General features: G+C 54.0%; 1 protein-coding gene across 6 annotated transcripts in view; it reads left to right on the forward strand.

Moving 5' to 3' along the window:
• Positions 1-22303, forward strand: part of ANKS1A (ankyrin repeat and sterile alpha motif domain containing 1A) — a 176647-nt gene extending 154344 nt beyond the window's left edge. For 2 of the 6 annotated variants that reach the window (XM_031434884.2, XM_064476405.1), the window contains 11 exons: positions 10643-10741; positions 11589-11741; positions 11834-11941; positions 13013-13177; positions 14415-14540; positions 14757-14828; positions 14972-15058; positions 15594-15731; positions 17047-17217; positions 17408-17506; positions 18083-19611. In XM_031434884.2, the coding sequence (XP_031290744.2) occupies positions 10643-10741; positions 11589-11741; positions 11834-11941; positions 13013-13177; positions 14415-14540; positions 14757-14828; positions 14972-15058; positions 15594-15731; positions 17047-17217; positions 17408-17506; positions 18083-18202 (1338 nt within the window). In that variant the 3' untranslated portion in view covers positions 18203-19611. The other 4 variants (XM_064476406.1, XM_064476408.1, XM_031434885.2 and 1 more) reach the window with 3 other exon arrangements.
• The last annotated feature ends 1087 nt before the right edge of the window (positions 22304-23390 follow it).

Below are 23390 nucleotides of genomic sequence, written 5' to 3' on the forward strand. Positions count from 1 at the left end.
AACCCCTGGGTTACAGTCTCTGTCCAGGCAGTTTTGTAGAGGCTGTGGGACCTGGAGAGACTCCAGGGTGAGGCCCGCACTGCTTGTGGTGAGTGAGGAGGCCGCTCCAGTGCAGAGAAGGGCAGGGCTCTGACTGGGCAGCCGGGGTGGGCTGGGCCTGACCGTGAGGGGCCTAGACAGCCCGGCTCTGGGCCTGGATGTGGGGGGCAGTCCTGTGGCCGAGCGCTCACCACAGTGCCCCTTGGACAGCAGAGAGGAACTGAGAGCGGGCATGTGGGAAGTGGTTGGGGCTGATGGATGGACAAGTGGATAAAGGAAAGGAGTCAGCAGCAGGCTTGGGTTGGGCTGGAAATGGACTGAGCCGGCAAGCCTGTCACCTCTTGGGGCAGCGTCAGGGAGGCCTCGTGCTCCTCCTGCCAGTTTATTTCTCCACAGGCTTCTGCCATGTGCCGTCCCCCTGTTTGCCTGTCTGTTTCTGAGACTATGCCAGCTCATTCCCACGTGTTGGAGAGAGAGGACAGGTGACAAGGAGTGAGCCCTGGGGAGAGCTGAAGGCATCAGCTCCGGCAAGGAGGTCCTTCGTTACTGGCTTCTGAGATTTCCAGCCAGGTCCCCCGAGCCCCGGATTCCCTTCCTGCTCCTGTCCCCAGATTAGCCTCACGCTTCAGCCCAGAAGCAGCTTCATGGTTGCAGTGGGGCTGTGCCTGTGGGTTCCTGCCCTGGCTTCCCATGCTGCCCCCTCACCCGCCTCTGAAATCCCTCCCTTTGCCCTCTTCCCTCCTGTCTTCAAGGGGCCGCTGCCAGCCTGGGCGGAGGTGCTGGCGGCACTGCATCTCCTGGCCTTGACCTCTTTCCACCAGCCCCTGGCTGTCTCTCCATGGGGCACTCTGGGCACTGACAGCTCGGGGTGTGCTGTGCCCCTGTGTGAAGCAGGACCTGAGAAGGAGATTTCCTCAGCTGGGTCACTGGATTGTTGGTAGAGCTAAGGCTCTGAAAGGAATATTCTTAGACAAGCATGGATCCTGACTCCTGGACTAACTCAGTTCTGTGATCACTTAAGAACTTAGCTCCTTGATGTCCCAGGGTCAGTGTGGCACCAGGTGTCTCTGCCGGGCTCTTGTACCTTGAGATGAGAGCCAGGCTCACTTTGGGCCCCTTTGCGGGCACATGCACTCTCTTGCTCTCCCTGGAGTTACTCAGGATCCAGCTCTCCGTGCCCCAGGTACTACTCTGGACTTCTCTGGTCCCCTTCACAGCGGAAGGAAATTTGAGAACTGTTTTCACGTCTGTTCATGTAATTAACTGCACTTTAAGATGGAATTGGGCTGGAGCACATCCTGTCATGTAGCTTCAGATTGCTGATACCTCCATGTGAGCAGCAGCAGTAGGGGGTTCTGTCCTGGCATCTCAGCTTGTCCATGTGTTCGTTTAGTCAACCCCCAGTGGACCTGTGCAGAAAGTACAGGGGGCAGGGCGGGGGTCCTGCGTGTCTCTGTCAGAGGCACAGACCTCCCAACACACTAAAGGTCAGTTATGACTCAGGTGCCCACGGGCATCCCCGAAGCCCATCTGTGGACTCCTGGGGTCCCTGGACACCACACTCAGGATTCTTGGATTACGTAATCTGCTTAGGTTCTCCTCAAGCAGGCAGCTGAGTTGTGACTTAAGCTGGCTCTCCTGAGCCCAGAGTGGTGCCCTCACCTCCCACTCTAGTCCCAATGCCTCCCTTTCCCATACTCATACTCAGCTTGTCCCCGAAGGTCGGAGCCAGTGGGCTTGGCTGGCTCATCACTGAAGGTCCACGTCCGGGTCAGGCAGACCATTCCATCTGCCCACTGTGTGTTGGGGGACATTCTCCAAAGGGCTAGAAAAGAAGCTGGTGGGCTCAGACCCCAGTAAGCTCTTGGCAGTGGCTTGGGGCCACCAAAGCCCTTCTGGACCCACAGCTGCCACCACCACAGGTCAGTGGCAGGCATTTCTGCCTTCCACCCTCAGTGAGACTCCATGGCCGCGGGCAGCTGGCTGAGGCCACAGTTAAGGATGGGGAATTAATCAAGAGAAAACGCAGGGCTCCACTTACTCACAAAGAGAGCCAGCTGGGAGTCAGGAGACATGGATTTCCTGCAGGTCCCAAATGCTTTCAGGCAGGTTGCTCTGCCTCCGGCTGTCCCTGTCCCATGGGATCTCATTTGACTGGTTACTTCATGGACATAAGCTCTGAAGGGGGCACAGTATAGCTTTGGGGACATAGCCGAAATCGAGACCAACTGTGACCCTGGCTGTGTGTGAGAACATGAGGTGGGAAGGTGGCATCTTCTCTGCGGCAGAAGCAGGCAGCAGAGATCAGCTTTGTCCTCAGGTCTGAGGGGTAAAGCCTGCTGTGGGTGGTCTCGGACCCAGGCCCTTTGACTCCGACTGACCTGTGCCTGGCTAACCTACACTGATGACTTAGTGGGGACTGTAGCACCTTGACCTCAGACAAGGCCTCAGAAGGGCAAATGTCCTGGGGTGATTGGCGGCAGATGAATGGAAGGATGCTTCTCCAGGTACAGAGAGAAGGAGGACACCAGGAAGCTACTTGGGACAACAGGGTCCTGAGGGGTGCTTCTCTCCTGAACCTGGGAGGAGAGCTGTCCCTGACAGCCCTTCCCATGAGATCAATGGGGGAGATGGCCTCTGGCTTCAGGAACTAGGAGCTGGTAACATTTGTGCTTCATCCTCATCTTCTCTGGAACTAGTTGCTCTCTGTCACCACCGTGTTCTGTCTCTCCAGCTGAAGACGGGTCTAGGCTGGGGTTGGTGTCATTAGGAGAGCAGGGAATGGGGGTCAAGGCTGAGCCCCTCCTGTTGACCTTTTTCTAGGGCACCCGTGAGCCAGGGGAAGATGTCAGTTTGGAAAGTTCTGTGACTGAGTCCCAGAGGAGTGGGGGTCGACTGGGCCAGGCAGCGGTGAACAGATGAACACAGGGAGAGCCATTGAGCATTTTTAACTCTGACAGGCAGGTGACTTTGTTCCTGTTTACAAGGTTCTGACTTGGTAAGAACCTTGAACAGCAAAATCAGGATTTGAACCCAGTTCTTATTCCCTTATACCACTGCTGCCTTGTGCAGTTACTGGCACACAGAAAGCCCTCAACCCCTGGAGGAGTAAATGCGTGGTGTTCAGGGAGCATGGCTTCCATTTTCCATCATTACTAAGATTTTTAGGCCACAGCAGTAAGCAACAGAGCCCTGCCCCTCCTCCCTTCCGCTTCCTGTTCCTTTTCCCAGTGGTCCTTCCTGCTCCCTGGGTTACCCCTCACTCTACAAGCTCCCTGGGGCTGTGCTTTGGTCTGAGCGAGAAAGACACATGTGCTCACCCCTCCTGGCCCACCCGCCAGTGTGTGTGTGTGTGTGTGTGTGTGTGTGTGTGTGTGTGTGGTCAGTACAACCCCTAGAAGGCAGTCCTCACTCAGACCTGGACTGGTCTGGTGTTCGGTGACCTGCACCCCTGACAACTGTGTCCACAGCAGCTTCGTCGCTGCAGCCAGTAACATAGACTGCAAAGGTGCATGTGGTGGAGGAGCCAGAATGTCCAGTGGTGGGTGGAATTTTGGGATGCCAACGTACTGGAGAGTGTGCAGTCGTTGGAGGCATTCGTGATGGACAATTAAATGTTGCGGGGAGGAGTGTGCATGAGCATGTCAGCATGTGAAAAAGCCGGCTAGGAGACAGCGCACCTGGGCTTTCCCACTCTGGCCCCTCTGGGATCTGACTTCCTTTCAAAGGCCTAAATGTTCTGATGGAAGAGTGACTGCTGTGCAGAGAAGTGCCAGGCTGGACTCGCCTCAGTAGGGGGTTCCTCATCTCTCAGCTGTACTTTCCAGACTTTCCACTCAGCCCACCCCCTCCAGCCTCATTTCCATATTCAGTATGGCCTCTCTCTTCTCAATCACTTGGTCATTTCTCCTGCCAGGAGTCATAAAAAAACAAAGGCTGAAACCTCCCCTCTCAGGGAAGGAAGACTGACCTATTGTCCTGGCCTGATTTCACCTCGGGGAAGAGCCTGGCACTTGTGCCTCTCGCTTCAGCCCCTCCCTCTTCCTTCCAGTCCTTTCTCGGTCCTCAAGGAGCAGGGGACTGTGGGAAGAGGGGCTCCAGACAGAGGAGGCACTGGATTGGGAGAAAGGAGTTGGGGGGCCAGGGGTAGGAGGGTGCTCAACCTGATACACATGAAAATGCAAATTAAGACCTTAAGAGCAGGTTTCTCAAATCAGAGGTAGAGAGGATGGAAGAATGAGGGAAGAGCCTTCTGAGTGAGCTGACAGTCGCCACACCCATCCCTGAATTGATTTGCGGGTCCTGCCTGAGCTGCTAAAGCTCCTTAACAGATAAGCAACTGGTTCAGCAAGAGGCCCCCGCATCTCCCTCTTGGCCCAAGGCAGGTGCAGGTCCCTGGCCTCCTCCAGAATCTCTGCACCGTGGGGTAGCTCAGAGCTTCCCTGGGCACTGGCTGGTTCAACGGTGCTTACACTGTCTCTGCTTTCCAGAATGTTGTAGATTTTCACTGGGCCCTGCCTCTGTCTCTCTCCTACGTTAAAAAATTTTTTTTCTTCTGAGTAGAAAAGTTATACAAATTTATTGTAAAAATTTTTTTGAAAATAAAGTACAACAAAAAATGTAAAAACCACTATAAATCCATTACCTCGGTGGGGGGAAAAATAAGGTTACCTTTCTGGTGAATTCTTCTAAATGAATTAATATTTTTAAAAAGTAAGATTGTGACCACTTCTAGCATTTTGGTTTATTTTTCTAAGCTTTTATTGTTAAAAAAAGAAACTTTAACAGATTGGGATCTGTGGTGTATATATATATAATTTATTTAACCTGCTTTTTCACACGCTGACATGCTGCATGCACACTCCTCCCTGCGACATTTAACTATCCATCATGAATACCTGCAACGACTGCACACTCTCCAGCACATAGGCATCCCATAATTTCACCCACCACTGGACTCTGGCTGCAGTGACGGAGCTGTCGTGAGCAGTCATCTGGGGTGCAGGTCACTGAACACGGAACTGGACCCTGGTCTGAGCCAGGACCGCCTTCCCAGGCTGGGTTTGTAGTGACCACACGCACCCACTGGCATGTGGGCCAGGAGGGAGAGGGTTGAGCAGGGGCATCTTTCTTGCCCAGAACACAGGCCCACCCCCCGGAGCTTGGGGAGTGAGGGGTCAGCCCAGGGAGAGCAGGAAGGACCATTGGGAGAAGGAACAGGAAGCAGTAGGGAGGAGGGGCAGGGCTCTGTTGCTCACTGCCATCTGTAGGCTGCCTGAGCCTCTCCCGGGCCATCCGCGGTCCTTCCCTTCAGCTCTGAATTGCTCCTACCAGGGCTCCTGCCAGGCCTGAGCTTGTTGGAGGGCTTGGTGGACTTAACCACACTGCCACCTGCTGGGTCCTAAGTACCCAGCTGGCAGGGGGAGGGGGTGGATTTGGACAGCTCCAGAGGAGCCTGGCCGCCCTCACAGTCTGCCAGGGAGTCAGGTCCCAGCAAAAGGACACACAGACCTGGTTCTTTTGCCCAGAGCCAGTCACCTGAGAACCACTGCTCGCTGTGCTCCCCCTCCCCATATCTAGAAAGCAGGCCATGGCTCAGAAGGCAGACGTCCTGGCCCCACGGCCAGGCGGTTGTGAGGACGCAGTGACAGGACAGCAAAAGGTTAGAGACAGAGCCCAGGACAAGGAGGTGCTGTGAAGTCACACCCACCTCTACTGCCCTCTGTCCCCTCTCCCACAGGGACTGAACCCAACCAAGCCAAGTGTTAGCTAGTTATGTTTCAGATTTCACTTAGAAACTTTATTAAACTCTTAAGATGATCTCTGTTCACTCAAATGCTTAGGCCAGTGAGCTGTTCTACTTTATTAGCTCCATAACTGTTAACTCACTGAGAACTCAGAACAGGGCCATACGTATAGAAAGCTCTTGGTAAATGTTAGTGTGGTAGAAGGTAAAGTAGAAAGTCCCCTTCCCCCCCATAAATCTCCTCATGAAAATGTTCCTGAAAGGCACTGGTCTCTTTCTTCCTCATTCAAGAGGATGCAATACCTTCCAGAATGTTTCTTGTCTTTGAGGATTTAGAGCACCTCATAGTGCACAAACTGCTCTCATAGAGTGTAAATGGGGCCAGTTGAGGAAATCCACAGGACCCTGCACTGCACCCAGGACGAGCTCTGGCAACTGTTTGCTTTGATTTTCCACCACATCCTTTGTTTTCATTTTGTCTCCATGTGTTTCCTCTCCTCAAAGCCGCATACAGCCCCCAGTTCTCTTGACTCGGGGTCTGGGTAATGAAGGCCCTGTCTGCAGTTGGATCTGGTTTCCTGGTTGTTAGTGTTCAGTTCTCATTAACATTACCCTGAAAGCTTGTGAAATCTTCCGAATAAACGTTGGGATTACAGGAGGAGCTCAGAACATCAGTGCAGTGCCGCCCTCTTGGAGGTTCCCCATTTGGTTCAGTTCAGGTCCTCACTGAGGTGTCCTCATCAGGTAGGAGGTCTGAGCAGACGTTCCCCTCTCTCTGCTTCTCCCCATAGCACACCCTAGATTTGGGCCCAGAGTGACTGTGGGAACTCAGCGTGGTGACTCCTGGGCCCAGGATGACTTGGGAGCTGGTCATACCTGGACTGGTGCCCAGGGCCCAGGGGACCTTCTGCAGGCCCAGGTCTCCCTAGTGTCCCAGCCGAGGGTGTGCCGAGATTCTGGTCTGGCTTCAGTGCTGTCTTCACCTGACTCTCTCAAGCTTATGGCTTGTCTTCTCTGTGTCCTCAATGGGGAAAAATTTTTGTCACCATGCACAGGCTCTGGGGAGCCTCCCACACCAGCAGTCACTACAGCTAGGGCACAGAGGTGAGGTCACCAAGTAATGGTCTGCATGAGCTGACCCAAGTCACTTAGCTTTTCCACCTGTAAGATGGGCACAAGGAAAACCCACCTCAATAGAATAAAAGGTCCAGAAAGAGTCTCGGAAACACAGGAATTTAGGACATATCAGAGGTCACTTCAGATTGATGGGGAAAAGATAGCTCATTTGAGAAACAGACAACCTGCTGCCTGGAAAAAACATTAAGTGGATCTTGACCCTTAAATCTTACATCAAAGTTAATTCCATCTTTTAGTAACCTGTAATGAAAAAGAATATGAAAACGAATAATGCGTGTACATGTATGACTGAAGCATTATGCTGTACACCAGGTATTGACACAAAATTGTAAACTGATATATTTCAATTTTTAAAAATAAATTCCAGATAGATGAAAGTTATAATGGTTAAAAAAAAGTGATACTCTGAGATTACAGGAAGAAAATGTGGAAGATTTGTTTTAAAAATCTTGGAGACGGGAGACCTTTTTAAGCCTGATAGAACTGAGAGAAACTCCACAAGGGACATGGGGTGCGTTGAGGTACAGGAAGATGGGTTCTGCATGAACAAAGCAGCATGAGAGTCACAAGACTGACAAATGGGAAAGACTGATGCCTAGCCCTCATAGATAAAGGGTTAATTTCCTTACTAGAGAAGGAACTCCTACAAATCAAATACAGAAGAGACCAGCAACTCCATAGATGAACACGCAGAGGGTAAACTGGGTAATTCCTGGAAAAGGAGCTGCGCCTGCTCCCCACATCTGGCCTGGAGCCCTTTGGATGTGAGCGTTGGGCTGAATCTTGCCTCCACAGGTTACTGATGCTCTCTGGGCCTCAGCTTCCTGAGTTCTAAAATGGGGTAACAGTGGTCCCTGTGATTAAATGGTTTAGCATGTGCAAAGCATGTAGAACATGGAGGAGGGCAGTAGGTGCTCTGTAAATGCTTGATGGATAAAATGAAAAGATGCTCAAGCTCACCCGTGAGTGGGATGATCTTATGATAAGAAATGTGCAGTGATAAGCCAATTCTGCACAGTGTTGCACTGATGGGAGTATGAACATCTGTCAGACTCCTAAACACACATACCCTCTGACAAAGCAATATCTGTTCCTTTTTATCCTTTCTTGAAATTATTTTAAATTATTTTTCAAATTGAAATATAGTTGACATGCAGTATTTTCTTGGTTTCAGGTGTGTTACATAGTGGTTTGACATTTGCATACATTATGAAATGGTCACCATGATAAATCTAGTAGCCATCTGTCCCCAAAGTTATTACAATATTATTGACCATATTCCTTATGCTGTATGTTATATCCCCATGGCTTATTTATTTTATAACTGAACGTTTGTACCTCTTAATCTCCTTTATCTATTTCTCCCCCCCACTACCCCCCCACCTCCCTCACTTCCCCCCCTGGCAACCACCTGTTTGTTCCCTATATCTATGAGTGTTTTCATTTTGGTTTGCTTGTTCATTTTGTTTTTTAGATTCCACATATACATGAGATCATACGATATTTACCTTTGTTTGACTTATTTCACTGAGCATAATACCCTCTAGACCCCATCCATGTTGTCGCAAATATCAATATTTCATTCTTTTTTATGGCGGAGTAATATTCCAGTCACACACACACACACACACACACACACACACACACTCTCTCTACACCATTCATTTACCTATCAGTGTACCAATTTACAGTCCCAACAGTGCACAAGAGTTCCCTTTTCTCCACATTCTCACCAACACTTATTTGTTGTCTTTTTGATAGTAGCCATTTTGACAGGTATGAGGTGATATCTCATTGTGATTTTGAGTTGCATTTCCCTTATTAGTGACATCGAACATCTTTTCAATGTGTCTGTTTGCCACCTGTATATCTTCTTTGGAAAAATTGCTATTCAGATCCTCTGCCCATTTTTTAAAAAGAGTTGTTTGGGTTTTTTATGTTGATTGTATATTTTGGATGTTAACCCCTTATCTGATAGACTGTTTGCAAATATCTTCTCCCATTCAGTAGGCTGCTTTTTCATTTTCTTGAGAGTTTCCTTTGCTGTCTGAAAGCTTTTTAGTTTGAAATAGTTCCATCTGTTTACTTTTGCTTTTGTTTCCCTTGCCTGAGAAGACAGATCCAAAAAATATTGCTAAGACTGATGTCACAGAGTATACTGCCTGTGTTTCCTTCTGGAAGTTTTAGGTCTTATATTCAAATCTTTAATCCATTTTAAGTGTATTTTTGTATATGGTGTGAGAAAGTAATCCAGTTTGATTATTTTGCATGTAGCTGTCCAGTTTTCTGAACACTGTTGAAAAGGCTGTCTTTTCCTCATTATATATTCTTGCCTCATTTGTCATAGCTGAATTAACCATGTAAGCATGGGTTTATTTCTGAGCTCTTTATTCTGTTCCATTTCTATGTTTCTGTTTTTGTACCAGTGCCACCATATTGTTTTGATTACTGTAGCTTTGTAGTATAGTCTGAAGTCAGGGCATGTGATGCCTCCAGCTCTGTTCTTCTCAAAAATGGTTTGGCAGAATCTCTTCTTGATAACCACCCTAGAGATGATGTACATACAGGGGGACTTATGCAGCACCATTTGTAAAAGCAAAAATTGGAAACAGTCCTCCTTTAATAGGGAACTGGTTTTGTCATTTATAATGTGTCCATAACCTGGATGATAATGCAGCTTTTAAAAAATACAGGTCTCCACATACTGATGTGGAGCAATCTCCTGTATATACTAAGTAGTAAGAATAAGATGTTGAACAATGTGCACAAGAATCACATGTGTGTGAAAATGAATGTGCACATGTGTCTAGGCGCCCCACTGGGCTCTGGAGGGACATCCAGGAGAGTGGTGACAGTTACCCTTGGTGTTGGCAGGGGGAAGGACTGGGGCTGAGGGACAGGGCAGAACCCAAGATTTTTCATGTATCATAATCTGAAAACCTAATCCATGATGTCATTGGAAGTAGTAAAAGTTCTCATGACGTGTTTGGAGCGGGGAGTCCAGTCAGTCTGGCTCCACCACCACATGTATAGCCTCGGGCAAGTTTCTGACCTCTGTGTGCCTCAGTTTCCTCACCTGTAGAACCAGGATTAAAACAGAACCTAGCACCCGGGGTTGGGAGCATGAAATGGGATGGCCCACATAAAAGCTCTCTGTCCCTGTCACGTAGTGAGTAAATGTGGCAAATGCCAGCCATCCTCCTCCTCGTCACCTCGGCAGCGCTGCCCTCAGCTGCCTTGTCAGGGAGGACCCTCCCTCCTCACCTGGGCAGGCCCCACCTTGAGATCCCTCTCCTTGGGGTGAGGCAGGTTCCTTGGGTGCCTGCCCCTGCTGCCTGCCCCAGGTGGCTGTTACAGCCTTAAATCACAAAATCGTCTGTGAGGAAGCTGGGGTTCATCCTCCTGTTCTTCACCTTGGGTAGTGATGGAACCTGCTCCCCAGAAAAATGCACGTGGCTCAGGTGAGCTACGGCTGGTGCCCCGGCCCCGCCCAGCCCACCTGGGAGCCGCCGGGGTTGCAGTGTGGGCAGCCTGGGCAGTGTGTTTTCCTGCCTACATGAGGCCTCTTGCTGCCTGGCCCGGCCTCCGCCGGGACCCCAGGGCTCACTCCCTTGTGGTGCTTGTGGCAAAGGAGAAGAGTTTGGCTAGGGGCCAAGAGGGGCTGACCTGACTCCCTCAGGTAGCCAGCGGCCTCACTCATATTCTCCTTTCTGCTCTCAGGGGTCTAACGTGATGGAAGAGCAAGACCTGCGGGAAATTGGCATCAGTGACCCACAGCACAGGCGGAAGTTGCTCCAGGCCGCGCGGTCCCTGCCCAAGGTGACCACCAACAGCACTGCAGCCTGGGCCTTTGCCAGGGCTGTCTCCCTACCTCCACCTGGACCCAGAGCAGGGGTGGAGCATAGCTCATGCAGATCACTGTGGAGTGTCTGCCCTTCATCCCGGGAGCACAGGGTCCTGTTTATTTGCCACGTTCTGAGGCCCCAGAGAGCCAGCAGAGCACTAGGGTCAGTGAGGACCTAGTCTGACCTCAGGAGTGGGGCTGCCGGCATCTGCTTGGCACAGAGCCTGGTGCCCACAGGCTTGGCCTGTCACCTGGAGCCCCTGTGGGGTCTCCCCTGACTCACTGGAGACCAGGCCAGCCTGTGCTGATCCCTGGTGTCAGGACCTCCCTAGGGGCCTGGGGCCCTCAGGGCAGCAGAGGAGGCAGTCTTCCCTGGGGTGCCATGGCTGGTAGGCCTGAGCCTCTCCTCAGCTCTGCTGACTCCAGCACTCCCCTGTCCCTTCCCCTTGTCCGGAGCTCGGGAAGCGCAAACAAGTCCTAGCAGCGAGGCAGTGCCTGCTTCGCAGACACCATTTCCTTGTCCCATCAGGTCTGGGACCTTGTCACTGCACAGCGGGGGTCTTCTGCAAATCCTCTTCCACCTAGCCTTACCCGATAGGGCACTTTCCCCAGACCTGGGGTGCCCTGGTGGTCCCGAAACCAGAGCTGAGATAGAAAGGGCTGTGTGGACGGACGGACTCGGGGGAGTTAAGGACCCAGGCCCCTCGGCCCTCAGGAGCTGCCCCAGCCTCTGGTGTGGTCCGTGTGAGCTGGCTGCGTCCCCAGGGTCCCTGTCCCCTGAGCGCCAAGACATCAGTCCCACCTCCCCTCCTTGCCCCACAGGTGAAGGCTCTGGGCTATGAGGGGAACAGCCCCCTATCTGTGCCCTCCTGGCTGGACTCCCTAGGGCTGCAGGACTACGTCCATTCCTTCCTTTCAAGTGGCTACAGCTCCATTGACACTGTGAAGAACCTCTGGGAGCTGGAGCTTGTCAATGTGAGTACTGCTCTGCTCAGGCCTAGCCTGGCTGCTCCTGAAGCGTAAGCATCCGCGGGCAGGGGTCTGACTTCTGTCCCCACCCTGCCCAGGTGCTAAAGGTTCACCTGCTCGGCCACCGCAAGCGCATCATCGCCTCCCTCGCAGACAGACCCTACGAGGAGCCGCCCCAGAAGCCCCCACGATTTTCCCAGCTAAGAGTGAGTTGCGACGGGTGGACAGGGATAGGTGTGTGCGCCTTGTGTTGTTAGGAACGGAATTCCTTAGGAATTCTTCAGAGGCAACATCGCCTCTGTAGTCAAGGAGCAGCTGATCCCTCCCCTCCCTCTGTTGGGGCTACGTCTGCACCTTGCACGGGATGGTGGGGTGGGGAGGGGAGTGACTGGCTGTTTATAAATCACATGCCTCCCATCAACATCAGAGAGACTTGAGATGGCCTGTAACAGGGTAAATACAGGTAAAAATGTTGGGAAAAGTAGGAGAGCAAGTGTCTGAATGTTCAGTTCAGCTGAGCAGGGGAGGCGGGGTGGGTGGGGGTCGGGGAGCCCCTCTCGGACAGTCTACATGAGACCGAGACGGGGCATGGAACACACAGCAGGACCTATGCTCCCAAGGTCTTCTGAAAGAAAATCCCTGTGATTTTAAAAACCTTACAGATGTTTTGTTGCTCAAGCCAGGTAATCTCTGCCTGAAAAGCTGGTTAGACTGAGCCCATGGTTCAGGATGAGCTGGCCCCGCAGACCTACAAGGCTGTACCTGCTGCCGATTTGCGGGGACAAGCCCTTGACAAGCTCTGGGCTCTGAGCCGCAGCCCATTTATGGCAGCCTCAGAGTGGGTGTTATGTTACCCTCCTTTTACATGTGAGAAAGCCAGGGCCCAGACTGGTTCTGAGGACCAGACGCACAGCTGACATTGGAAGTGACTGAGTCACACTCCGTGGGGTAAGGCCTGTGCACGTGCCAGCTGGGAGCGCCGTCTTTTCTCAGGATTTGGTTACGTGTCCCAAGGACTTTCAGTCGATTGTGACAGATGGTTTATTGTTGATAAATTGGAGATTGCTTCCCAGCCCTGCCCTCTTTCTCCCCATGTGTCTCTGGGCCAAAGGGTTTACTCGTGACCAGGGTGCTCACGGTGGCTGCTCACCTGCAGGACCAGGTTGTCAGGGCTTCCTGGCTGGAAGAATCTGGTGTTTTGACTACCCGGCTGAGCCCGCAAGCTCAGGGCTGGCCTGACAGGTTCCAAGTTTCACCTGGACTTCTCCCTGCTGCAGTGCCAAGACCTGCTCTCACAGACGTCATCCCCCCTGAGCCAGAATGACTCCTGCACCGGGCGATCTGCTGACCTGCTGCTGCCTCCTGGGGACGTAGGCAGGAGGCGGCATGACAGTCTCCATGAGCCTGCAGTACCCTCTCGACCAGAGCACTTCAGAATCCAGGTAAGGTGGGAGGGGGCTCCCTTCATCCCTCTTGGCAGGACAGGGCCTCCCAGGTACCTCACTGCCCCTAGGCCTGTGCACTGCTGGGCTGGTGTCAGGAGCAGGAGGAAGACTGCAGCCTCCTCCCCTCACTCCCACCCAGCTGCCTGCATGCAGCCCCCAGGAACCCCGTGCCAGGACTCACTTCACCTGTCACGGCTGAGGCCTCACCCACAGCTTACGTGGCCTGGACTTGCCTCAGAAGTCCAGACCCATCCGCTCTGACTCCTCGGGCCCACCAGCCCTCAGTTTCTCCCCAGTTCCGCCCCTTCTTTGGCTCCCTTTCTTTGCTTGGTCCTCAGACCTACTCTCTCCCCTCTTCCTCAACCCCACTCCCTGCTGTCCCACCTGCCCAGCCAAGCTCAGCCCGCGTCTGACTCCGTTCTTCCTGCCCTGTCCCTGCAGCCCAGTAGTGGCACAGCTGTGAGACTTGCCGGGCCTGAGGCCGCCCTGCAGTCCCTCCGGCTCTACTGCCGCTGACCTCTCAAGGTGCTGCTCTCAGGGCTCCTGCACTCACTCAGGACTCACCTGTCCTCCCTCCTGCCTTGCAGAGACCACAGGCTTTGTCTCTTGTGCCCCACCCTGGCCTGTTAGACACTGACAGGTGTCCTTCGTCCCCTGTAGGGTAAGCCTTAGCTTCGCTCCTTTTTCTCTCGTGACTCAAGCTTTTCAGTTCTGGCCTCTGAGGCTTTCCCTCACCTTTCCACAAACACAGCCATGAATTTTACAAGATTTAAAGAGCACGTTATCCAGCAATTTTAGTTGCTCCATATCAAAGGAGTTTGCATACTGCTGGGAATGGACATCATAAATGTCTACTGAATTTTTCCCTCGTCCCCATTCCTTCCACCAGAAGCCTAGTTAAGGACCCATCATCTCTTGGACCAGAGGCCTCCTAACCCCAAACAGCCTATCCCTGTGAAGTACCTCCCACCTGGGAATCAGATCTGGATTTATCTCAGACACCACAGGACCTTCCCTACTGAGCCTGCTTGTGGGCGGCTCAGGTCCTTGCTTCTCTGCCTTCTGTCTGGCGTAGATGGGCCTCACCCTGACCCCAGTGCATGTGAATGGCTCATCTGCCTCCTGCCCTCCCTACCTGGCCCTTGGGCTCCTCACGGTGGCTGAGTGCTGGAGCTGGGTGGGGAGCCCAGGAGCTCCTTGAGGGGGCGAGCTGACCTGGGCACGTTTTCTGTAGGAGGAGCACCGAGAGGCCAAGCTGACCCTTCGGCCCCCCAGCCTGGCCGCCCCCTATGCCCCTGTGCAGAGTTGGCAACACCAGCCAGAGAAACTCATCTTCGAGTCCTGTGGTTATGAAGCCAATGTGAGTAGCCCCTGCCCTCCCAGCCTGGTCGGTCTCCTGCCTTCCACCCCGAGTCGAGCCCAGGGCCCCTTGCCATTCTTGACTCCTCAGACCCTCCCAGCACCTGGGGGAAGGGGCCTCCCCAGCCAGGATGGGGGAGGGAGCCCCAGGGAGAGGGAACCACCTGATTGTGATAACACAGGACTTCCTAAGCCTGGCCACTGCTCACTCCCACAGTACCTGGGCTCCATGTTGATCAAAGACCTGCGAGGGACAGAATCCACACAAGACGCCTGTGCCAAGATGCGGGTAGGTTATCTGGGGGGATGGTGTGGAGGGGGTGGCTAGGACGGAAGGCAGCAAACGGGGGCACCAGCTGCAGCTGCCTGGGCCTCCAAGAGGGCTTAGCCCCGAGGAGGGGTGTTCACGGCACCTCCCCTTGCTTCCTTTAGAAATCCACCGAGCACATGAAGAAGATCCCCACCATCATCCTGTCCATCACCTACAAAGGTGTCAAGTTCATTGATGCTTCCAACAAGGTATGCTTTCCACAAGTGCTGTTGCAAGGGGCCCTCTCCTGGTCCCTCACCCCCTGCCACCTGGTGTCTTCCCTCGAGTGTCCCCAGCCCCTTTTGTCCCTCTCCTGGTCCAGGTGCTTGTCTCTCCCACATGCACATATCCTGGTCCCAGGGCCTCGCCCAAGTAGCTTGTCTTCCTTATCGTGGCCACCATCAGCCACTTACCCTGCTCACAGGCCTTTAATGCTGTGATTCACTTAATGAGCAAAGATTCCCCCGGGCCCTGTGCTTGGGACCCCACCCTGGAGGGCAGAAGGGGCTGGAAATCTGCTGGTTGGATGCAAACATTTTACTCCCTCAGTTGCCGTGTTCAAGGATGGAGACCCCAAATCTAAACTGGACAAGGTTAGGCGCCACTCCACCCCCACCCCAAAAAAAAGAGACAAGAAGTGGCCTTTGGCTAATGCCCTAGGCTGGGACAAAAGGGTGGCGAAGGTGAGGGGCTGAGGCATGCCCTCAGGGTGCCTGAGAATTCCACACGCTGCTCTCCCGACAGAATGTCATTGCGGAGCATGAGATCCGGAACATTTCCTGTGCAGCCCAGGACCCGGAGGACCTCTGTACCTTTGCCTACATCACCAAGGACCTGCAGACTAGCCATCACTATTGCCATGTTTTCAGCACAGTGGATGTGGTAGGTGCAGCCCCCAGCTGGAGGGGATCCTGCGCCAAGACGGCCTCAGTGTAGTAGTGTCCTGGCACCTGGTTGGCATTTAGCAAATGTTTGGTTCATAAATGAACATCCAGTCCATCCTCTTTATATGGCAGTGAGACTGGAGCATGGGGAATAACAGTAGCTCGTCCCAGGTTCTAGTGACAAGTTTTCCTGCTTCTAGCTGAATATTGGGTCAGCCAAGGCCTTCATCTCCTGGGCTGCTTATCAACCTGCCCTCCAGCTGGGCCAGCTCCCTGAAAGTCCCTCTCCTTCCCTCTTGGGGACAGTAAGTTTTCTTCCCCCAGATTCCTGCCTAGGCTGGACTCCAGTGCTGCTGGGCTGAGGGGAGCCATCACACACAGTGCCAACAGGGAGTGGACCAGTGACAATGGCAGCTGCCCTGAGACAAGGCCCCAGACCTTTGTCCAGGTCCCTCGGTCCCCGGGAGAGTAGCTAGTTCCCCGGCCCTCCCAGCCCCAGGGCTGCAGTGCTTGCTCTAGGCCTGGTCTCAGACTCTTGGCCCTACAGTATGATCTCGGAAACTTCACTTCCCTGGTTCCTCATCTGCACAAAGAGGATAGAATGTAACTGACTTCATGGGGTTAGTTTGAAGATTAAGTAGGTAACCCACCCCAGAATCATCCTCGTGGTCCTCTTGCCTGTAGCTCACATCTCCTGGGTCAGCCAGTTCTTCCCACGGCGTCGTGCTCCCAGCTAAAAGCACTAGCACCATTTTATCCACATGAAATGGTTAAGAAATACCTAAATACTCCAATAAGCATGACTGACTACCTGGAGAAGGACCTGAAGTTGGCTTACAGAAGTGTGTGCCTTGCTTCTGCCACCCAGCCGGCCTGTCTGCAGGTGGAAGACAAGGAACCGAACAGAGAGGAGAGGACTGGGGGTGGTGGGTGGCGGCTCTGAAGGTCTGCCTTGATGGTTCCCAGCAGGTAGCAGGGCCCCATGGAAAACTGAACTACCATGTGCGGGCGGCACGGTTTTCTATAGTATTCCCAGGTGACTTGGGTCAGCTGGGTAGCCTTTGCATTTACCCGGTGTTTCTGAGATCACACGTGAGGGAATGCAAAATGTGTTTTGCTCAGATTGTTCCCTAATGTATCAATTGCCTCAGGACAGATTTCTGCTTTCAAACCCAGTGTTCTGGCAGCCTTGACCGCACTCCTGTCACCTGTGCAATGGCACCTGCGCCTGTGCTCAGGGGCGTGAGCCCGGGGCAGGTGTTAGAGGAGACGCTCCCCCACCCCCTCTCATGTTGTGCTCTGGTTCCTCCTAGAACCTGACCTATGAGATCATCCTGACGCTGGGACAGGCGTTTGAGGTGGCCTATCAGCTGGCCCTGCAGGCCCAGAAGTCAAGGCCAGTGGGGGCCTCTGCTGCTGAGATGATCGAAACAAAATCTTCTAAACCGGTGCCTAAGCCTCGGGTCGGTGTGAGGAAGTCAGCGGTACGTGGGCCCCGGGGCTGGGGTGGAGCCGGGTGTGAGGAGGGGGGCTTCTCACATGTCACATGGCCAGCCCCTCTAGCAGGCGGCTTCCTGCTCCCACCCCTGCCGTCATGGGGCTGCAGGGAGCACGGCCCACAGACGAGCCCCTGTAACGTCACCCTGTGTCTGTCTGCTTTGCTCCGCACCCCAGGTGCCGCTGCCCCCCGATAGTCGCTGTTGTTACTGTCACACCTGCACCACCCACCGTCCTTCCTACCTACCGCTGCCGTCTGTTAGTCCTGGAGTCAAGGTCTTTACACCTCCTGCTGTCTGTGTGTCAGTCTCCCCAAGTGACCGTGAGCTCTCTGTGACTCTGGTGGCCTCTCCCTCTCTGCCTGCGTGACCGCCTTCCCTGAGCTGCCCTCCTGCCGTCCCTGTCTGTGCTTTAGACCTCTGTCACTCTGCTGTGTGTCCTCTCCTGAGGTCAGGGGTGCCCGCTGGGTCTTGCCTCTGGCCCCACCAGAGCACCCCAAGGCTTGGGGTTTCCAAACTTCTTAGCCCCTTCCTACCACTGTGAACAGCTCTGGGGCTTAGAGCACAAAGCTCAGGCAGAGCGAGGCTCCTTTACCTAAGCAGCTCCAAGAAATCCCCAGGACAAGTTGCCCCTGGAGAGCCTGGAGGTGGCTGGCCCACTCTGCTCCAGGGAAGGTATCACTTCTGCCCCCCAACCCCAGGAAGCTCGCTCTCTGGCTGAGGAGAACAAGACTGCCCCTCGGGACACTGATGCCAGCACGGCCTTGGGGCGGTGGGGAGGGACAGCGGGACACCTGCTGACTCCTGGCCCAGACGCAGTGTTTCCCTGACTCCTTACCCTCTTCCTTGGCAGCTGGAACCACCTGATATGGAGCCAGATGCCCAGTCCCACGCCAGTGTCTCCTGGGTTGTGGACCCCAAGCCAGACTCTAAGCGGAGCCTCAGCACCAAGTATGAGACCACTATCTTCTAAGCACTCACTCCCTGTCTCCACTAGTCTCACGTGCCTTGCCGTCCAGTCTCTCTGCTGTTCTCAACTCTCCTTCCAGCTGCTGACGCCAAGGCCCCACCCACTGGGACCTCTTCTCCTGGGCAGCAGCTTTAGACACTGCACACTCACAGCTTGTACCTAACACCACCGGACACTGTGAATCCCCCCTTGGGCGAGGACAGCTTGGAGGGGGGGTGAGTTACCTTTGAGGTGGGCACCGCGAGGGCCTCGGCGGGCAGGCACTGTGGATCCTGAGGGTGGGGCAGTCTCCCAGCAGCGTCCACACCGCGCCAGTGGCAGCTCCCTCTGCTGGGCTGGGCTCCTTGTCAGCTCTCCTCTCCCATCTGTGCGGAGCCCCAGCTGGGTGCCGCTGCCAAGAGCTAACTGTTTGCACCTTTCCCGACACAACCAAGCACTGTGACCTCCTGGGGCCGGAATCCCCTTGCACTCTGCTCACAGCCGGCCCGCGGCCCCGCTCTCTCTCTCCTCCTCCAAGGTGCTGGCCTCCCCCTGTGAGACCCTGAGCTCAGTGACGTGGCTTGACCAGGGTCAGACTGCTTTCTGTGAGGGCCCAGGACTGTGCCAGGCCTGGGGACACACGCATGACTCCAGAACATGGGGTCTGAGCATTTGAACACCCCCAGGCTGGCTCCACTCAGCAGATTTCCTGGTCCCGAGGGGTTTTCCACTCCAAGGAATGGGGTGGCCCCTTGGGTCTTCGCCGGTGAGTCACAGACTGGCTCTAGAGTCTAGCTCACTGAGGAGGGCCTTCCTGTAGGACCCAGCAAGAAGGAAGCCAGTGCCCTGCTCACGTGGTGCACCTTCTTCCTTCACAAAATGGAGCTGTTTGAGGACAGGGACCCTGGGCTGAGCAACGTCAGGGTCCTCCAGGAGCTTCCCGACACTTCTCCACAGTGTGGGGATCAAAGATAGTCATTCCCCTCCCTGATCAACTGCCCTCAGCCTCTTGACTCCTCCTGAAAAGGGAGGCTGTGCAATCCGTCACCTCAAAGCAGTTCAGCAGCTGGGATTGCAGAGTTGAGGTTTTGAAGAGGCCTCACGTCCTCCTGTGTTGGCAGGTCAGCTTAGAGGGCAGGAGGCGGCACTGCAGACATCACACAGTCCCGTAGGAAAGCCAGTCAATTACGGCAGTTACTTTAGTGTTGAAACCCGAGTTGACAGCCCAGGCGGGTCCTCCGCCTGCTGTCCTCGTGCCTTCCCAAGCAGACGTGCTAAGCCAGAGGCAGCCGCGGGCCCTCGGAGCAGGCCACGGAGGGTGCTCAGGGGAGGCTGTGAGGGACCTTCTGTTCTGCTTCCATGTTTCCTTTCCGTTTCCTCCACCTTGTGCAGGCCCCTTTGGTTAACCCTTTCCTCCCCCCGTTGTGTTTGCTTCTGCCAAGCTGAGCCACTGAGGAACCAACTGTGCTGCAGAAACAGACGCAGGGAGCACAGGCTCCCGCCACCGCTGCCACCGCCACCATCTCACCTGCGGCTGTGAAGACCCAGGTCCCACGTCTGCCTGTAGGACCTTCTCCTGGCTGTGTGGTCTGGGCCTGCCACTGCCAGGTCTCGCAGAGTGAGCCCTGCCCTGGTTGTGGAGGAGCATCCCAGGCCTCTGCAGATGAGACTGGAACTCCAGAGGGTCAAGAAGTGACTTGTCCAGAAAACATTTTTTAATGGTAAAAAAAAAAATTTTTTTTATAAAGTGAACTTTCAACACTTGGCTCAAACCTCTAGGTTCAACTGCCAATCTTTGGACAAATGGCCATAGGGTCAGAACAGGGGACCTGAGATGGGCTAGAAGTCCAGCCGGTCCAGCCCTCTGTCCTCAGGACGGGGTCTTGGAGAGGTCAAGGAGGTCTGTAGAGGAAGCGGGGGGTTGGCCTGAAAGCAGCAGGTACACGGGGAACGACTGAGTTGGTCTGTTAGAATCTGCTTTTCAAACCCAACCCAGTCAGCTGCTGTTCCTTCTGAACGGCACAACTTCTTGTCCCGTCTAGAGCTGGACACAGCCTCAGAGGCACCTGGCAAAAGCAAAGGCTCGTGCTCCGTTTCTGGGGTTCCAGACGTGAAGGTCCAGGGGCCAAATGGAGATGCCTGGGCCACTTCTCGGTCACAGTCTTGGACCTGGCGGTGGTCAGAGCACTCCCCTGGGCTGCCTGCCCACAGGCTTGCTGGTGACCTCAGATTGGCTGAGTCCGGAGGAAAAGCAGCTTTGTTTGGGGCATTAATGGGTAGGTCAGCTGAGACTGCTGCCTGCCGATCGGTGATCTGTCTAATCAGGTTGTGTGATTAGGACTCACTTTGGTTCTCTGAATTAATTGCTTTGACTGTTTCCTTTCGGCCGCTGGGCTCATCCCTGACTCCAGGTGTAGACAAGGCTAAATTAGGTGACACTTTGATTCTTGCCCCATGTGGCCTTGAGGGCAAGCTGACATCCTAGGGCACCACTGCCGCTTGAGCGCTCCTGCTTTGCTTTGCTTTTTGTTTTTGTCCTTGGTTGTGCTGCTGCTCCTGGCGGTGGCAGAATCAGAGGGGCTCGTTCCTGTGAGGCTGAGTGGCAGAGCCAGCTCTGCTGCTCATCCAGCACCTTCCAGAGTGGGGAGCAGAGGGGCGCCTTTCCTCCCACGGGTACCTCAGCAGGCCTGCTTTGCTGTTACTGTCCAGTCTGGTCCCCAGTCAGTGGTCAGGGCTCCAGCAGCACATCTCTTTCCCAGCGAAGGTGGTGAGCATGCAGGGCACCTTCTGCGGCATATCTGCCACCCGTGTTTGGCCAGAAATGGAAAGCCAGGCCGTGTCTTCCTGCTGACCTGAGGCTGGCCCCTGGGTTCCTGCTCTGCCAAGGCATCCACACTGCAGGCCCTGGGAGTCACGCCCACTCGGGGAGAGGCAAGCGATCCTCCCCTGCTCGGTACTAAACAAGGACCTCAACACCCAGAAGGCTGACTTCTTCCTCATGCTTCCAGGGCCTGGGAGGGGTCCCATCGGTTCCCCTGGTGCAGTATTCAGTCCCTGCTTCCCTCCCAGGATTGGCGAGGGACCCCGCACTGACTGAGCGACCAGCTGCTGCTGCACCATGTGCGGTGCCCCCTTCCTCCCCAGGAAGCCAGGTCTCCTGGAAGTAGCCTCTCTTGGAGGGTGGTCTGTCCCAAAAGAAAACAGTGTAAACACTACAATGAGTTCCTCAAGCTGTCCTTTTGTTTTTAAGTCATAAGTAGGTGTCTCCTCCCCTTGAAGCTGCTATATCTTCTATTTATTCAGGGTGTTTCATATTGGGAAGACTCGGCTAATCTGCTCTGGCTCTGGGTTTTGAGATTGGTTTATTTCTGAATAAAAAAGGAAGGGACTAGATCCTTCTTTTTTACTCCTCTTCCTTCTCCAGGACAGGTACTCTCCCTTCCCTAGAAAGAAATATTTTAACATTAAGGACAGGCTTCAAGCGGAGAAGCCCTGAGGCAGGTTCCGCAGGCAGTGTGGCAGCCTGGTCCTGAACTGTGCAGGTCCCTTCGGGCGGGACTGGAAGTGGGTTGGTACCTGCTCCAGCACAGACTCTGCTCCGCGCTTCTGCTTGCAGCTACTCTGAGCAGAGCTTCCCACCCGACAGGCTCTGCGTCTGCAGCGCTCTGTGTAACTCTGGGCGAGTCCCTTGAGAAGCCTCGGACCGAGCAGGCAGCCAGCGTAGTTGTGGCATCAAGACGTTATCAAGTGGGCCTGCCCTCGGCCTGCGCTGAGATGCCCGGGCCTGCAGGACGACTGTCAGACGCAGTTCACAAAGTGTTGTTGCTAATGGTGTGGCAGTGGGGCTGAATTGTAATAAAATGTTATTTAATCTTTGTGTCTGTATTTTGATACTTGAATGACTTCCTTTTATTTTACTGTACATATAATTGTTAATCTGTCTGATTTTTGTCTAAGTTACAAACATCTTGTGGTACCAAACATAACCAATCTGTGCAACATAGACTGACCTCACTACAGAAGAGAGTGTAAATATTCTTGGGCGTTTGGCTTTGGTTTTGTTATTTTCATAACTGTACAACTTAGAACAGACTGAATTAATAAATGAGAAGCAACATGAAACCAGCCTTACTTTGTGGACTCCTTGAATTGGAAAGTTTCTGAATTGTTTTTCTGGCAGAAGTGTGGGCACAGGCTCTGCTGGCTCTGGGGTGATGATGAGGATCCGCCATGTCCGGCTGGGACAAGCTCCGGAATCCGCTCGGGCAGCCTCTTCAACAGAAGGCCTGTCAGTCAGTTAACCCTGTCCAGGTGGAAGGGCCCTGCATGCAGTTCACCTCACCTCCTCAGGAACATCTGGTCTCAACCCCGACAGGGGCCACACCCTGGCCCGGGCTGGTCACCCACAGACAGTTACTGAACGTCGATCTACAAGGCGGCATGGGGCTCTAGAGCTATGGAGGAGCTGTCCTACAGGAACTCAGTTTGATTGTGGAGGTTAAGTTTTAAGCAGACACAGCTACCTCCTGGCCCAAAGCCACGCCACAAGGCCCAGCAGACGGTCCCAGGGCTGCAGGGACCAGGAGGGACGGAGTGCGCACAGAGCTGCCAGCAGGGAAGGCGGGGGTGACACCAAGCTGCTGGTGGGAGGGGAGGGCTGCAAGGGCACAGAAGACACTAAGAACCCGTTGCTGATGGAGCCGCCTTCTGTCACGTTTATGGGCCACCGTCCCACCAGCACTCACACTTTACTGAGCATTGTCATCTCTATAGAGAAAGAAACCAAGGCTCAAAAAGGTTAAAACACCTGCCCAGAGCCAGCTGCAGAGGACCGACAACACCATCTAGTCCAGGGGCTTCAAGCTGTGCTGCCAAGAACCCAACACTCTTCCTCATGAGTTTCTGTGAAATACTCCATTTGTTAAGGGGCTTTAAGAGAGAAAATCGTTTATCTCATTCCATACTTGGCTGTATTTATGAAGAAAACAAGGCCCAGAACAAGGAAATGATTTTCTCTTCTGCCAGCTACCGGCAGACACACCAAAACCCAGGTTCTTACTTCCAGTTTGAGCTCCTGAGGCACTGAAACTGGGAAAGCAGACTGAGGCCCGGCGGAGGGCTCAAGTTCTAGACAAGGGGGGTCATCGTCCTCACACCCCCTCGCTCCCTGGCTTTGGCACCTCTTTGTTAAACAGAAAAAAACCTGACAGCA

This window comes from Camelus dromedarius, chromosome 19 (genome assembly GCF_036321535.1).
Source record: "Camelus dromedarius isolate mCamDro1 chromosome 19, mCamDro1.pat, whole genome shotgun sequence".
Classification (NCBI taxonomy): Eukaryota; Metazoa; Chordata; class Mammalia; order Artiodactyla; family Camelidae; genus Camelus; species Camelus dromedarius.